This window comes from Bufo gargarizans, chromosome 3 (assembly GCF_014858855.1).
Source record: "Bufo gargarizans isolate SCDJY-AF-19 chromosome 3, ASM1485885v1, whole genome shotgun sequence".
Classification (NCBI taxonomy): Eukaryota; Metazoa; Chordata; class Amphibia; order Anura; family Bufonidae; genus Bufo; species Bufo gargarizans.
The window spans coordinates 18,986,775-19,004,698 of NC_058082.1; the positions used below are offsets into that span (position 1 = coordinate 18,986,775).

A 17,924-nucleotide genomic window follows, 5' to 3' on the forward strand; every position below is an offset into this window, starting at 1 on the left:
AACACATCCACTATACACTGTACTGCACTGCAATACCAAACACATCCGCTATACACTGTACTGCTCTGTAATACCAAACACATCCACTATACACTGTACTGCTCTGTAATACCAAACACATCCGCTATACACTGTACTGCTCTGTAATACCAAACACATCCACTATACACTGTACTGCTCTGTAATACCAAACACATCCGCTATACACTGTACTGCTCTGTAATACCAAACACATCTACTATACACTGTACTGCTCTGTAATATCAATTACATCCGCTATACACTGTACTGCTCTGTAATACCAAACACATACTCTATATACTGTACTGCTCTGTATTATCTGTGATTATAATTCTGTATGTAATGACTTATAGCCGCATAGTTCCATCTCTCTTCTGATGATGGCGCTAGACCTGATGATAGCTAAGATGTCCCATCACATGGAAGAGTGGCCGCTCTCTATAGAAATGGGCTGAGAAAGATCAAGAAGGGTGGAAACGTCTCTGTACATCCTCTTGTGAATACTGACCTATCTCTTCTATTGTCCTGTACCGCACCTCACTGTGACTTCTCCTCTGGATGAGGAGATCTTGGCCCCTCTGTAGATGCTGCAGAGACCAGGCTGCAGTGTTAGGCTTGTATGAGACAGGCAGATAGTCTGCCAGATCATCACTAACAAGCATTCGTAGTATCGCCTGTCAGCAATGATCTGACAGTGTAAGGCCTCATTCACACGTCATTGTTTCACATATATGTGCTGTACGTGTTCTTGATGGACAGCACACTCACCCATTCATTTTAATGTCTGTATTCACACATCCATATTTTAGCATGGATGCATGCTCTATTGTGTACGTGTTGACGGATCCATCCCGCCCATTATAGTCTACGGGTCAGTGAAAACTATGGATCATTAGGAAGAGATGCTTTGAAAATAGGATTTTTTGTGCTTACCTGTAAAATCTTTTTCTCGCTAAGTTCATTGGGGACAGAGGAGACCATGGGTACAGCTGCTGCCACTAGGAGGCGACACCAAGATAAAAAGTGTTGGCTCCCCCTTATCTATACCCCTCCTGTATACACTGAGCCCATCAGTTTCTATGAAAGCATTAGGAGCAGCCATGAGAATCCAACAGATAACGAGTAAGAAGAGAAGTGGAGATGGGTCAGAACCAAGAACTGGTGGAACCCATCAAGAAGAGCCAACAATGTACTCACAGGGTGGGAGCTGTGTTCCCCAATGAACTTAGCAAGAAAATGATTTTATAGGTAAGCCCAAAAACCCTATTTTCTTGCTCCTATCATTGGGGACCATGGGACGTTCTAAAGCAGTACAATGGGGAGGGAACAAAAGAGCAGAACAATCTATGGCTGGCCATGAGATCCCGCATGGAAAAAGAACCCTTACTAGGACAGGAAGAGCAAGAACCATAAGGGCCAGCCAGAGAGCGTAGAACATGCAGTGATTTAGACTGGGCAGAAAGAGGAAACCCCAGTTAAACAAAGGTTTGAGATACGTCAGAAGAAGTGGATACCAGCACAGAATATCCATAAGAAGGAGAAGCATTTCAGACGGCTGAAAATGATAACCGGAAGGTTCATCTGGATATCGAGTACCACAGGACTGGTGTGGAAGTCCGGACTGAAAAGCCAGGACGTCTTGCATGACAATAAGCCCCACAGAAAACCGAGGGAAGACTGCAAAATAGGGTCTGTAGAATCCGGGTATGTATGACATCCGGCCAACAAGCGACAGGAAAACCCATAGAAAACTCTACCTAATGTGTACGGGATATATACGGGATTTCAACATAGGGAAAAAACTTGGTGATCTCGAAGGAATCAACTGGGCAGAAGGCAGAGTACCAGGACTGGCCTTAGATAGCCTGAGGTAACGGACAGAGACAGGACAACCGCGCTGTGAAAAGAGAGCAGGCTACAATCCGTGCTAGAGAGCACATACACTTGCCAGGAATACACTCTTCGAAGCAGATCCAAAGGTCAGGACCGCAGCGTACACCAGAGCTATAAAATAAACGCTCCGTAAGGAGAAGGTAACCTGGTTGACAGATACCCCCCGAGGCGTAGAGGCTTTATCAGGAGTCCTCTAACAAGAGAAGCTGCGTGATACACCACAGAGAAACTGCCTGGATCAGGCAGACCCAACAGTAGGCTGAAGAAAACATACCTTGGTGATAGGTAGAAGCGATGCCAGAAACATCAGAGGCAAGTAGACTCGTCAGAGACCACCTACCATCATATTGTAGCAACTGTGCCTGAAGAGGAGAATGTGGTCATCAGAGGAATGCACAAAGTGGCCAGAGATGGGAGAAACACTCCGCCAGAAGAGAGTGTGATGCCGATGCCCATCGTCACAAAAGTACCAGGAAAAACTGGTCATATAGAAAAATAGTGCCAGTGCAGACATTCCAGAGCAGTAAGATGCCAACCTCATGAATATGGATACTGAGCAGGTAGACAGAGACAGTGTCTAGGGGTGGACTCGTCTTGCAGAAGGGCATAAAGTAGAAAGGGTGTTGTGTGCCAGCAACGAATCATCGATTAGCAGTGACAAGTGACAGCACAACTGCCCCCTATTCGTCATCATTGAGTAAACTTTGACCCTGTACCTCACAGTCAGCAGACACATTCCAGCCAATCAGCAGCAGACCCTCCCACCTCCTGGACAGCATCCATCTTAGATTCATTCGGAAGCTGCATTCTTAGTGAGAGGAGGGACTGTGCAGCTGCTGCTGATTTAATAGGGAAATCGATAGCTAGGCCAATGTATTCAGTGTCCACTGCAGTCCTGAAAGACTCCTCTGATCTCTGCTGTAAGGACAGCACCCCAAAAAGGCCTTTTTAGGGCTAGAACATCAGTCTTGCATTTAAAAAAAACAAAAAACTTTTTTGACTGTGAAATAATATCAGTCTTTTCCTTCACACGTGTGCGTTTCAGGGCACAGTGTCACACCAGTGCATATCTGGTGTAACAGTGGTGTACATTTGAAAAAAACAACACTTTTTGGACTGAAATAATAGCAGTCATTTTCCTTCACAAGTGTGCGTTTCAGGGCCTGCCAGGGCCGAAATTTCTTTGCACAAAAATTCCTAAAATCGATGCCATATACACGTCCCCTGATAGGGGACGTAACAGGGATTAAACTGATAAGAATAGAACAACATAACACACCACAACTATCTGGTGGCACATTAGATTGCACGCGCAGTGCCCCAAATTTGAAGTAGGAGGACCGACCAAGCATCTTTTTCCATCTCCCCGTTCCTAAAATCGATGCCATATACACGTCCCCTGATAGGAATAGTACTACTTAACACACCTTATAATAACGCAGAGAGAGGAGTCTGAAGAAGGAGAGTCAGAAGAGGAAGGTGGCTTTGAGGAGGTGGAAGACTAAGCACAGCAGGCGTCCCAGGGGGCTTGTTGTCACCTTTCGGGGACCCTTGGTGTTGTACGTGGCTAGGTGGAGGAAGAGACCTTCAATGACATCAGTGAGGACAAGGAACGGGACATGGCTAGCTTGGTATCCAACCTTGTGCAAATGGGGAGTTTGCGGTTGTGCAAATGGACTGTTTGCGGTGCGTTAAACGGGGAGTTTGGTCTGTCACTGTGGAGCGGACGTAACCCTTACACTAAAAAAAATGTGGGGGGTTCAGTCAGCACAACCCTGTATGCAGGTGCACATTGCTATGGCGAAATACAGATACAAACGCAAAAACAAATGCAATCGCACTCTGCAACCAGCACCCCGCCCTGCCTCTATGCTGGATGTTAAATGAGGCATTGGTATACATTTTGGCCAAAGCGTAATAAGCCACTCACCACGTCAAGGTCGCCTCCATGAGTGGTCCCTAACACTAGTTCCTACCTGTTATGGGCCATGACAGCCACACAAAGTCCAGGGAGCGCAGGTACAGCATGCACGCCAAGCACACTCTGCTTTTAACCCCGTCCGGTGCCATGACAGCTTTCATCGGATCCAGGGATGCAAGTACCAACATGCATGCTGAGCCCACTATATACTTCTCCTGGTGCCAAATGGCTACTGGTAGGCGTTGTAAAAGTAGACTCAGTTTTATACTGACTTTAAAACCAGTTTTAAAGTCAGTATAAAACTGAGTCTACTTTTACAGCGCCTACAAGTAGCCATTTGGCTCCAGGAGAAGTATACCCTGGGAGGACAGAGACTGCCATGTAGGCGCTCAACACCAACACACAAAAATGAAGGGGTTAATGCGGTATTAGCCACAGTATCCAGTGGTAGTATATACCAGCTCTTGCAGATACTGCACCTGTGGAAAGCCACAGTATCCAATGTTGGTGCAAGTACTTCACTTGTTAGTGTGATTACTTGCGGAAGGAGGTAATGTGACAGGATGTACAGAATGCAGTGGTAGTGCGATTACTCTGCCTGTGGAAGGAAGGTAATATGACAGGATGTACAGCAACCAGTGGTAGTGCGTGACTGGGAGTGAGGAGGCAGCCATGCACCACCTGTAGAAGGGGTTAAAGCTGTAGTACTCACTATGTTCAGCGCCGGATAGCACCACGGTTTACAGTTTTTTTTTATATAATCATCAAAGTGAAATCTGAAGCCCCAGCCTCAACTGGGTGAAGAGGCAGGAAGGGGTTACATTTTAATTTTTAATTATAATGTATATTTATAGAGTTAAACCCTAGACAAGGAAAGGGTTAATTTATTTTTATAAATTATTGGTGACCAGGGGCAGAGGTCAGCAGGCTCCTGGAGGAGGGGAACGTCTGGGTAAGAAGATTTCATGCCTGGGGGACGGTCTGCTCCCCCCATACACCAGCATGGAAGTTGTGGCCTAGTAGTAGCAAGCCAACTGGTAGAACTTCTGGCCGGAATGGGGGGCGGAAGGAACGGCCGTGAGATACCCAAACTCTGGACTAAGAAGGCATTGGATGGGCATAATCTATGCCCAGTAGTGAGAAGCAGCGGCCAGCCCAGGAGGGGATGCGACCGCTGGGAAATGGTACCGGCAGGCCCGGGAGGGAAGAAGGTGAAGGGGGCAAGGAGAGGCGAAAGCACTAGGTGAAATAAAGAGGAGAAAACCCAGGCCAGGAGGGGAATGAAGAATGAGAGGAATGGAGAGGGGAGGTGTTCACCATACTCACCCCATCTACATCCTCTTCTCTTCACCCCTCCTCGGGGTACCAGTAGGGTCACCTCTTCAGCTGCTAGCACCGAGGTAGTAGGGAGGCTGGAGTGGAGGGGACACTGCAGAAAGGCAGGTGATCCCATGGCTGGCGGGATGCAGGGGAGCTGGGCTGCCCTGGTCCACTTTGCCTTCTTGGGGGAGGTCAGGCGGTGAGGGGAACAGAGAGGCAAGGTGTCTGTTTCCCAAGCCTAAAGGGGAAAAAGGTAAAATAACAAACTAAAATAATAAATTGGAATCTTTCAGCAGAATTAAATCTCATTGGTCGGTGGCAGATCGTGCTTTGTAATCATGATCTGCTGCTGGCAAACGATGGTTCAGTGTTGTTACATAGCGAGCTTTCCAGACATCACCAGTCCCTTCATCAGGGGTCCTACAAGGATGTATGAAGAAACAATAAGAACAGAGACATGGGGGAATGAAGGGACATTTAAAAAACAACAGAATATCAAAGATCTTGTGAATGAGTCCTTAATTATCTGACAGATAAGGGGAGTGAACGTTTTATGGTCTCTAAATTGATGTTGTCTCAGAGACCTGGTGCCCCCACTATGTCCATTCATTCCCCCACATCTCTGTTCTTATTGGATATATAGTGCTGTTTCTTCATTCTTGTAGTCCGCCTGATGAAGGGACTGGTGATGTCTCAAAAGCTCGCTATGTAACATCATTACCTCTATTTTTGTTAGCCATTAAAAGGTGTCAAACCTGCAAGACTCTGATTTTATTTCTCTTAAAGGGGTTCTCCAGGAGTTTAGAAAAAGAAAATACTTAAATATTACTTTATTGTAAATATATTCCCAAATGCCTTTCATTTCTTATAATGGCTCATTTTGTTTCGGGAGCAATCATTAGGAGAAACAAAATGGCCGCCGTTCTATTAATACACACAAAACCCGTCCTAATCATACAGGAGGACAAGTAACTTCCAAGGACTGAGGTAAAGAGCTGCCTCCTCCTCCTCCTCTCCTACTTGTCAGGGATTATGATCCTGAATACAGATTATAAGAACTTTAACTGAATCTCTGTGGGAATGGAGTTCATGAGGAGACATGAAGGACAGACAGGACAGACTGTGGTAATGGAGACTACATACAAGAGCTGCTGCTCATTATCCACATCACCCCCACCTCCTCTCTGTACTTCATGCCTCCTCATGATGAACTCCATTTCTACAGAGATTTAGCTGAAGATCATATTACACTGTATTCAGGATCATAGAAGATGAGGCAGCTCTTTGGCTCACTGCTCTGAAGTAACTTGTCCTCCTGTGTGATTAGGACAGGTTTTGTGTGAACTGATAGGATGGCGGCCATTTTATTTTTCCTAATGATTGCTCCCCAGACAAAACGAGCCATTATAACTAATGAAAGGTATCTAGGAATATATTTATAATAAAGTAATATTTAAGTATTTTCATTTTCCTAATTCCCAGAGAACCCCTTTAATGAGAACACTAAACCAAAGGGGAGATTTCCAAAACACATGTTCAGGAGATCAATTCACTGACTGGTCTGATGTCACGAGGAAACCTCACAATACAACCTCACTAATGCTGGGGGCGCTGTTTTCTCTTCTAGTCTGTATGGCATTGGATTATCTGAAGAGGAGGAGGAAGCCATAAGAAAACTGGAAAAGCAGAAACCAAATATGAAGATCATTTACTGAACTGAGAAGAAGCCGATTCCTCTCTGTGATGAGCAGATAACAGAACTTTGGTGGAGAAGACTTCTTCAGAAGTCTGGTATTAGGAGAGTCTCCTGGTGCTTTATGGGTAATATCACGGATATACAGAAGATAAGGAAATGTCTAATATTATAATAAACATGATACCAGAAATGTTTTTCTCTAGCTAATTATATGTCCAGTAACTAAATCCCTTCATAATCCAGGCCTGTGGGATGTAGCAGCGTCTCCTGAAGGTCATGTACGTTGTCAGCAGTATACCAGTTGTGAGACCGGAGGAGGCCGCACATTGCACACAGTGTAAATAACAAATCACACAAACTGTTATTTCAGTTTCTATTTTATCTTTTACTTGATGCAACTCACGGACATGATCTGTCTCCCGATCACTAGAGATGGCCCGAATAGTTTGCCCGCGAATAGTTCCCGGCGAACAAAGCTTGTTCGCGTTCGCCGCGGCGGGCGAACATATGCGATGTTCGGTCCGCCCCCTATACATCATCATTGAGTAAACTTTGACCCTGTACCTCACAGTCAGCAGACACATTCCAGCCAATCAGCAGCAGACCCTCCCTCCCAGACCCTCCCACCTCCTGGACAGCATCTATTTTAGATTCATTCGGAATCTGCATTCTTAGTGAGAGGAGGGACAGTGCTGCTGCTGCTGCTGCTGATTCAATAGGGAAAGCGTTAGCTAGGGCAGTGTTCTGTGTCCACAGACTCATCTGCTGTAAGGACAGCGTCCAGACAGCACCCCAAAAAGCCCTTTTCAGGGCTGGTACATCAGTCTGCTTTATTTTTTATTTTTATACATATATTGCAGTTGCCTGCCCGTGTGTGAGAGGCTGCACGCTCAGTCACAGACAGCACTGTGTGCACCATTCATACAGGGTGTGACAGAAAAAACCTTGCAGATAAAAAAAATTATATTTAATATTTTTCTGTGATCTAATCACATTTGCAAGCCCGTGTGTGTCAGGCCCACACAGACTGTATTGTGGCCACTGGCTAGTGGCTAGGTCTCCACTTATACCGTTACAGGGTGTCACTCACTCACAAATTCCTCGCAGATAATAAAAAAAATCTATTTAATATTTTTCTGTGATATAATCACAGTTGCAAGCCAGTGTGTGTCAGGCCCACACAGACTGTACTGTGCCCACTGCCCACCACTTATATAGGGTGGCACAGTACCTTGCACGCATAGTAACACTTATCTAATAAAAAAATGATAGGCAGAGGCAGGCCACGCCGCAGGGGCCGTCGTGTTCGTGGTGCTGTGATTTCCACTGGCCCTGGAATAATGCCCAGTGTTCAGAGGCCACGTACCCTGAACCCAAAAAATTCTGAGAAAATAGTTGACTGGCTTACACAGGACACCCAATCTTCAACAGCTTCCGCTAAGAACCTTGACGCACCATCCTCCTCCAGCTCAGCTTTGGTCAGCACTCTCCCGCCCGCCGCCACCACAGCCACCACAGCCGCTTCACTTGATCCCTCAGAGGAGTTATTTACACATCAGTTGGATGAAATTAGTGATGCGCAACCATTATTGCCAGAGGATGTAGATAACAGGGATATGTCTCAGTCAGGCAGCATTACACACATGGACGTACAGTGTGATGATGATGATGATGTTGTACCCGCTGCTGCTTCCTTTGCTGAGGTGTCAGATACAAGTGAAGTGGTTGATGATGACGATGTGTCCGTGGATGCCACGTGGGTGCCCGCTCAAAGAGAAGAAGAAGAGGGGGAAAGTTCAGAAGGGGAGACAGAGAGAAGGAGGAGACGAGTTGGAAGCAGGGGGAGGTCGTCGCAAGGAGCTAGTGTCACAGTCAGACAGCATGTATCGGCACCCGGGGTCAGCCAGACAGCACGCCAATCAACGCATGCTGTTGCCACCACCAGAATGCCGTCATTGCAACGCTCAGCAGTGTGGCATTTTTTTTGTGTGTCTGCCTCTGACAACAGCGATGCCATTTGCAACCTGTGCCAAAAGAAACTGAGTCGTGGGAAATCCAACACCCTCCTAGGTACAACTGCTTTGTGAAGGCACATGATCTCACATCACAAACGCCTATGGGATCAACACATGATGACGAGTAGAAGCAGCACACAAGCTCAAAGCCACCATCCTCCTCCTGGTCCAGCATCTTCAGCCACGTCAACCACTGCTGTACTCCTTGCCCCCTCTCAACCACCCGCCACTACGCCTCTCACCTTAAGCAGTTCCATCTCATCTGCCCACAGTCAGGTGTCTGTAAAGAAAATGTTTGAGCGTAGGAAGCCAATGTCACAGAGTCACCCCCTTGCCCGGCGTCTGACAGCTGGCTTGACGGAACTCTTAGCCCACCAGCTTTTACCATACCAGCTGGTGGAGTCTGAGGCCTTCAAAACATTTATCGCTATTGGGACACCACAGTGGAAGGTACCCGGACAAATTTTTTTTCAAAAAAGGCAATCCCAAACCTCTACTCTGTGATTGAAAAGGAAGTCATGGCATCTCTGGCATACAGTGTTGGGGCAAGGGTCCATCTGACCACTGATACCTGGTCTTCAAAGCACGGTCAGGGCAGGTATATCACCTACACTGCGCATTGGGTCAACCTGCTGACGGCTGACAAGCATGGAATGCGTGGCTCTGCAGCGGAGTTGGTGACACCGCCACGACTTGCAGGCAGGCCTACTGCCACCTCCTCTACTCCTCCTACTCCATCCTCTTCCATAACCTCCTCGGCTGAGTCCTCTTCTGCTGCGGCGTCTGGCTGCACATCAACTGAATCCCACCAGCTCCCCAGGGGCTATTCCACATCCCGGATACGACAGTGTCACGCTGTCTTGGGGTTGACTTGCCTGAAAGCAGAGAGTCACACCGGACCAGCACTCCTGTCCGCCCTGAACGTACAGGTGGATCAGTGGCTGACCCCGCACCAACTGGAGATCGGCAAAGTGGTGTGTGACAATGGAAGCAATTTGTTGGCGGCATTGAATTTGGGCAAGTTGTCACATGTGCCGTGCATGGCACATGTGTTGAATCTCATCGTACAACGCTTTGTGTCTAAGTACCCAGGCTTACAGGACGTCCTCAAGCAGGCCAGGAAGGTGTGTGGCCATTTCAGGCGTTCCTACACGGCCATGGCGCACTTTTCAGACATTCAGTGCCGAAACAACTTGCCAGTGAGGCACTTGATTTGCGACAGCCCGACACGTTGGAATTCAACACTCCTAATGTTTGACCGCCTGCTCCAACAAGAAAAAGCCGTCAACGAGTATTTGTATGACCGGGGCTAGGACAGCCTCTGCGGAGCTGGGAATTTTTTTGCCACGTTACTGGACGCTCATGCGCAATGCCTGTAGGCTCATGCGTCCTTTTGAGGAGGTGACAAACCTAGTCAGTCGCACCGAAGGCACCATCAGCGACCTCATCCCATTTGTTTTCTTCCTGGAGCGTGCCCTGCGAAGAGTGCTGGATCAGGCTGTAGATGAGCGTGAAGAGGAAGAGTTGTGGTCACCATCACCACCAGAAACAGCCTTGTCATCATTGCTTGCCGGACCTGCGGCAACGCTGGAAGAGGAGTATGAGGAAGAGGAGTCAGAGGAGGAATGTGGCTTTGAGGAGGAGGAAGACCAACCACAGCAGGCATCCCAGGGTGCTCGTTGTTGTCACCTATCTGGGACCCGTGGTGTTGTACGTGGCTGGGGTGAAGAACAGACCGTCAATGACATCAGTGAGGACGAGGAACGGGAAATGAGTAGCTCGGCATCCAACCTTGTGCAAATAGGGTCTTTCATGCTGTCATGTCTGTTGTATGCCTCGTATAAAAAGGATGAAGGAGAACGACCTGTACTGGGTGGCCACGCTACTAGACCCCCGGTATAAGCAGAAAGTGGCGGAAATGTTACCAACTTACCGAAAGTCAGAAAGGATGTAGCAGTTCAAAACAAAACTAAAAAATATGCTTTACACAGCTTATAAGGGGGATGTCACAGCACAAGGGGAATCTAACAGGAGAAGAGGGGAAAGTAATCCTCCTCCTACCACGACCACGGCGGCAAGGTCAGGATGCTTTACAGATGTGTTGTTGATGGAGGACATGCAGAGCTTTTTCAGTCCTACACATCGCCACAGCCCTTCGGGATCCAGCCTTAGAGAATGACTCGACCAACAGGTAGCAGACTACCTCGCCTTAACTGCAGATATCGACACTCTGAGGAGCGATGAACCCCTTGACTACTGGGTGTGCAGGCTTGACCTGTGGCCTGAGCTATCCCAGTTTGCGATAGAACTTCTGGCCTGCCCCGCTTCAAGTGTCCTGTCAGAAAGGACCTTCAGTGCAGCAGGAGGCATTGTCACTGACAAAAGAAGTCGCCTCGGTCAAAAAAGTGTTGATTACCTCACCTTCATTAAGATGAATGAGGCATGGATCCCGAAGGGACTGACAGTGGGAGATACGTTTGACTAACAAAAGGCCTGATGACATGCCTTGGCCTCAAAATGGTCCCCACGCTGCTGTATTTAATGTGTGCATACCGGATGACTTTCGTGAATTCTCCGCCACCCACTAGGGTTCAAGCCGCAATGTTTTAGTCACCTTTCTGCCTTGAAAACATAAATTTTTCCGGCCGCTGCTACAACAGCGGCTGCAACAACAGCGGCTGCAACAATAGCATTATTTTTCAGGCATGTGTACATGCCTAATTTTTCTGGCCTCTGGTGCTGCACTGTGGCTGCAAAAACAAAACCAAAAAAAAGGCACATACAAATGTCAATTCCCCTTCGTGATCGTTACCTTGTTGTGGTGAAGGGGCTTGCGTATCCCCCACACCCCAGATGATAAGGCCGTTGCTTCATTATGATCAGACCAAAAGCGATCGGCTGAATAATTTTTCATAGAAAAAACTTACATTTTTTTATTTTATTTTTTTAAGTTGTATGGGTGGGTTTTTAATACATAAAATAAAAAAAATCATAATAAAGTCTCTTAATAGTTTATTAGAAATAATGCTGACAATTTAAAAATTCCCCATCAATTCCAATACAAAGCAAGTACAGAGCTCAGAACAAAATTATTGCAGGATGTCGTAATGGTTCGTTAATTCGACAATGGTTAATCAATTCGACACACGTCCCCGGATAGGGGACGTAACAGGGATTAAACTGATAGGAATAGTACTAGTTAAGACACCACTCATATAGGGTGTCACAGCACATTGCTCCGTGCATGCGCAGTGCCCCAACTTGGGAGTAAGGACCGACCAAGCTGCTTTTTCCATCTCCCGGTTCCTAAAATCAATTCAGTTTGTTGTATCAGAGTTTGGTCTGTCACTGTGAAGGCAGTGAAAGGTACCCGACCTAAATTTTTTTTCACAAAAGGCAATCCCACCCTGATATGGGACGTAACAGGGATTAAACTGATGAGAATAGTACTACAGAAAATACCACTCATATCGGGTGGGGCAGTAAATTGCACGGCGCAGACGCAGTGACCGTGGCATGGATTCAAAACAAAGGGGAGGGAGCCAGCATTTTTTTAACCATCTCCCCGTTCGAAAAATCAATTTAATAAATGGACCCCAGATTGGGGACGTAACAGGGATTAAACTGATGAGAAGAGAGAACTACAGAAAATACCACTCATATCGGGTGGGACAGTAAATTGCGCGGCGCAGATGCAGTGACCGTGGCATGGATTCAAACAAAGGGGAGGGAGCCAGCATTTTTTATAACCATCTCCCCGTTCGAAAAATCTATTTAATAAATGGACCCCAGATTGGGGACGTAACAGGGATTAAACTGATGAGAAGAGAGAACTACAGAAAATACCACTCATATCGGGTGGGACAGTAAATTGCACGGCGCAGATGCAGTGACCGTGGCGTGGATTCAAACAAAGGGGAGGGAGCCAGCATTTTTATAACCATCTCCCCGTTCGAAAAATCTATTTAATAAATGGACCCCAGATTGGGGACGTAACAGGGATTAAACTGATGAGAAGAGAGAACTACAGAAAATACCACTCTATCGGGTGGGACAGTAAATTGCACGTCACAGACGCAGTGACCGTGGATTCAAACAAATGGGAGGGAGCCAGCGGTTTTTTAACCATCTCCCCGTTCGAAAAATCAATTCAATTCTCCTTTCGGGGACCCTTGGTGTTGTACGTGGCTGGGTGGAGGAATAAACCTTCAATGACATCAACGACATGGCTAGCTTGGTATCCAACCTTGTACAAATGGGGAATTTGCGGTTGGGCAAATGGACTGTTTGCGGTGCATTAAAAGGGGAGTTTGGTCTGTCAATGTCTGTGAAGCGGGCGTAACCCTTACACTACCTGATCGATACAACATCATACCTGATCGTATACACACACTGGATGTTTTAAACCACGTTGTTCAAAAAAAAATTGGATTGTTAGGTGATTTATGCCCTTCATGGATTAAATTCCAACTCTGCGTCAACTATGTAATTTTCCATGGGAGTTTTGCCATTGATCCCCCTCCGGCATGCCACAGTCCAGGTGTTAGTCCCCTTGAAACAACTTTTCCATCACTACTGTGGCTAGAAAGAGTCCCTGTGGGTTTTAAAATTCGCCTGCCTATTGAAGTCTATGGCGGTTCGCCCGGTTCGCGAACATTTGCAGAAATTCGCGTTCGCCGTTCGCAAACGGAAAATTTTATGTTCGCGACATCTCTACCGATCACCAGGACCAATAGAAGTGACATGGCGGTGTGCGGTATTTTACTGTACATACACAGTTTGAGTGCTGTGTAAAATGACAAAAAGAAGACAAAGGGTATAAAATGGTCCTAAATTGACTCCTCCTGAGAGGACGCCCAGCTGGCAGCCTACACATGAACTACAGTATGGAACCTATCTAGATCCACCAACCTCCATCTATGTAATAAGCTCCATCAGTTTTATCCCGTAAAATCCATACACAGATCAGACCTACAGCTGTGAGCCACCTTGGAGGTCATCTTGGTAATGTTCTTGTAACCAACTCCAAGACAGACCTGAGTGATGTGACACCAGGGAACTTAATTATAAAGTTGTTGTATTGATAGTGGCGTGGCTAACTGGTGGCATGTCTGGATGTGCTTGAGAACGGCTCCGGCTCCCATTTCACATCCTTCACCATCCTGGCACCCATCCTTCAGTCACCATAGCGTGGACGGTGCAAAAGAGAAGGAGGAAGCCTCGCAGCCAAGTCATGAGTCCCAATAAGGCCCAGGCAGCAGCAGAAAAGCTGAAAGAGTTCACCAGGCAGGAGACCCAACATGGAGCCACTTCCTCTGCCACACCACGCTCCTCCGTTACATGCGGGCAACATACAGTGCAACAGATTGCAGCAGAGGAGCCAGAGGAACCTGAATTTACTTTAAAAACAGCCTATGATCAGCTCCTGGTCACCATTACCTCCTGCCAGACCTCACTAATGGGCAAAATTGAGGAGGTGAGAGTGGACTTGGGCCTACTAGGCCATGATGTGCAACAACTCAGAGACAGAGTTTGCCACACAGAGGATTGAATCTCAGTCTTAGAAGACATAACCCACCCTCTGTCTGAAACAGTGCAGACCATGGAGAGAGCGGTGGACCTTTGGAGGGAAAAATGTGATGATTTAGAAAGCCAGGCTCGTAGGAATAACCTCAGAATCTTGAGTATGTCTGAGAGGGCTGAGGGCCCAGGCCCGTCGTCTTTTCTAGAGAATTGGTTCAAGTCTATATTTCCTGGAGCCTCCTTCTCCACGGCCTATGCGGTGGAAAGGGCCCACAGGGTCCCTGCCAGACCCCCACCCCCCGGAAGTCCCTTCCAGACCGCTTGTAGCCCATTTTCTTAACTGGAAAGATCGAGACCTCGTCCTAAGTTTGGCTAGGAATACAACCAACATATCATTTGAAAATGTGACTATATCACTTTTTCTCAACTTCTCTGCGGAACTTCATAAGGAGCGCCTACGTATCCATAAAGAGGCGCCCACGAGAGCTTAGCTTACCATATTCCATGACATATCCTGCTCGCGTGTGGTGGATGGCGGGAAAGCACTCTTCTTCACTGATCCTCGAGAGGCAGGGGAGTGCCAGACGTCCAAGAAACCCCCCACCACCATGAGCGTTACAGCAGTGCCGTGAGTCTCTACTTCTTTTCTACGCAGGCTTCTCCTTTTGGATTGACCTGCTGCTCCCCTCAGCCTGTATATTGGACTATAGCAATTATATTCACTTTTAGTTATACCCAATAATTGTATGTTTAGCTATAGGACACTCATGTTGGGTACCTGTTGACGAGACAAGAGATGTTTCTCACCGAGCTCTTATTCTAGAGGCGTATCCCTGCTGATACACCGCGCTATTCGTTGGGAGGAGCGGCAGACAGTTATCGACCCTGAAGATAAATACATATTTGTCTATGCATTAACTGCACCCCATATATAGTGTTGAATATGTATATACTGCCTCCAGGGGCGGATTAAGTGCATCATAGGCCCGGGGCTGTTTCCCAAACTTGGGACCCTTTCTTCTATTTATCAATGACCCTCCCCCCATTCTGTGTTCTGCCCCATAGTTATTTATATTTATAGTAAATATTTAAAGGGGTTCTGCAGTTTTTTTAAACTGATAGATCATCAGCATCTGATCGGCGGGGGTCCGACACCCGGGACCCCTGCCGATCAGCTGTTTGAGAAGACAGTGGTGCCACGGCCTTCACACTGTTTACCGCAGGACCAGTGACGTCACGACTAGTATCACTGGCCTGGGCGCGGCTAAGCTCCATTTAAGTGAACAGAGATTAGCCCTGCCCAGGCCAGTAATACTAGTCGTGACGTCACTGGGCCTGTGGTAAACAGCAAGAAGGCCACGGCACTACTGCCACAGACCCCCGCCGATCAGATGCTGATGATCTATCCAGAGGAAAAATGACCCAAGGGCCATTGAAAAGGGTTTTGGTGGAAACCCTTCTGTCCTGTGTGGGGGCCTGGTTTGACTCTTGCTATGGGGCCCTTACTTCTCTATGTACGCACTGCTCAAGTCCCACGGAGAACAATAGATTGGAGTGGCTGCAGATAGGGAGGCAATATCTAATGCATCAGAGGGAGAAAACTGCTCGTAAGCTCTTTTCCTCAAACAGCAATCGTTTGAGTTGGGCAGCCAGTCTGGTAAAATGTTGCCACACGTAGTACGCCATAACACAGCAGCTCCATCAGTGCTACATATACATCATGCGGAGGGTGAGATGGTGGAAGATGCAGAGGGTATACTGGCTAGATTCCAGGAATTTTATCAAGAGTTGTATCGCTCAGTGATACAGTACACCCTCTCTGATTTGACTAGCTATCTGCAAGATGTTAAGTACCTAAAAATGGAGGAACAAGATGGAGAACGCGGAGATCACCCTAGAGGAAGTAGAAGATGCTATAAGGGGTTAAGCCTCGGGAAAGTCACCTGGCCCTGATGGCCTTCCACTAGAGGTGAACTCCAAGTACATTGATATCCTTGGACCACAATTGCACAAAATGTATGGGGCAGCACAACGGGAGGGATGCCTTCCGGAGACGCTATATGATGCCACAATAGTAGTGCTGCTGAAACCGGATAAAAGCCCACTGGAATGCGGCTCTTATAGGCCCATTTCAATATTGAATATCCTATATAATAAAATCTCTGTGTGCGCGTCCGTGCGTGTGTGCCGATTCGTCAAGTGCGCATGCGCAGTGCGCTGGCCAATCGGCACGGACACCGCCTGCATCGCCCATACATGTGCGTCCGGCGGCAGTCTCTGTGAGTGGAGGTGAGAGGCCACATCCATCCCTATGTGCCGTCCTCTGTCATCCCGAGCTGCAGGCAGCTGACGCGGGGAAACTTCCCTTCCCCCTTCCTCCCCCTATTACTCTGACTACATCTGTACACTCATTAGAGAGAGCTAGGGAGGGGGCTACAGGGAATATATTATAGAGATGGAGGGGGCTACAGGGAATATATTATAGAGATGGAGGAGGATACAGGAGGAAATACATTGTATTGTATACATATTACACTCCAACCTCCATCATATTACACTCCAACCCCCATCATTACACAAATATTACACTCCAACCCCCATCATTACACACATATTACACTCCAATCCCCATAATTACACTCCAGAGAGGGCTGTAGTGTAATGATGGGGGTTGGAGTGTAATATGTGTACAATGATGGGGGTTGGAGTGTAATACATGTGTAATGCTCTCTGCCTGTGATACCTTCCATCACTTGCTATTGTGCGGCCATTTCCTGACTTTGGTGGACGGGGTTAGGGTGATATAGGAGCGAGGAGGATGCGGCCGCTGCGGGGACTAACATGTGCCCCCTGTGCTGACAGATACCCGGGGCCAGAATCAGAGGTCCTCATCCCCAGTGCTCCCAGCTTTGTTCTCCCAGGCTCTTTGGGAGTTCTATGAACACCAGGATGCGATGCTGTAGCAGGTACGGGGCCACTCTCTGCCCGGTGCGCAGGTGTGGGCAGTGCGTAAGGGTGTCCGGTGAAGGATACGTTGTGGCAGGCGGCGGTTGCAGGGCCCGGGTGTGAGTCAGCTGCAGAGGAAGCCGGAGGGGGAGGAGTAGGCACGGTGGAGCTGGGTCGATGCGCAGGGCTGGGCAGTGCGTGTGGAGCGCAGTGTGTTGATTGGCCGCCGCGCATGCACACTTAACTAATCGGCACACACGCGGTCGCACATGCACACGCACACAGGGACTTTATTATAGAGGATATATATCTACTATAATAAAAGCCGTGTGTGCATGCTCATGGCTGCGTGTCCGTGCGTGTGTGGCGATAATTGAACTGCGCACGTGCGGCGCGCCGTCCAGTCAACACACGATGCCCACACCAGCGTGTCGCCCAATCGCCGCCGCCCACACCAGCGCGCACGGCGCACCGACCAATCATCACACAACGTTTTGCATGCCGCACGCGCGCCCACACCTGCGCGCCGGCCAATCGCTGCCACTCACAGGTTATGGTGTGCTCTCCACGTCGGAGCGCCGCCATTACT

The 17,924-nt window shown here is 47.8% G+C and overlaps 1 protein-coding gene across 3 annotated transcripts in view; it reads left to right on the forward strand.

The window, feature by feature from the left end:
• LOC122932022 (NACHT, LRR and PYD domains-containing protein 12-like) overlaps positions 1 to 7,286 on the forward strand; it is a 279,421-nt gene extending 272,135 nt beyond the window's left edge. For all 3 annotated transcript variants that reach the window (XM_044286171.1, XM_044286172.1, XM_044286173.1), the window contains exon 10: positions 6,783 to 7,286. In XM_044286171.1, the coding sequence (XP_044142106.1) occupies positions 6,783 to 6,870 (88 nt within the window). In that variant the 3' untranslated portion in view covers positions 6,871 to 7,286. The remainder of the gene's footprint in view (positions 1 to 6,782) is intronic.
• The last annotated feature ends 10,638 nt before the right edge of the window (positions 7,287 to 17,924 follow it).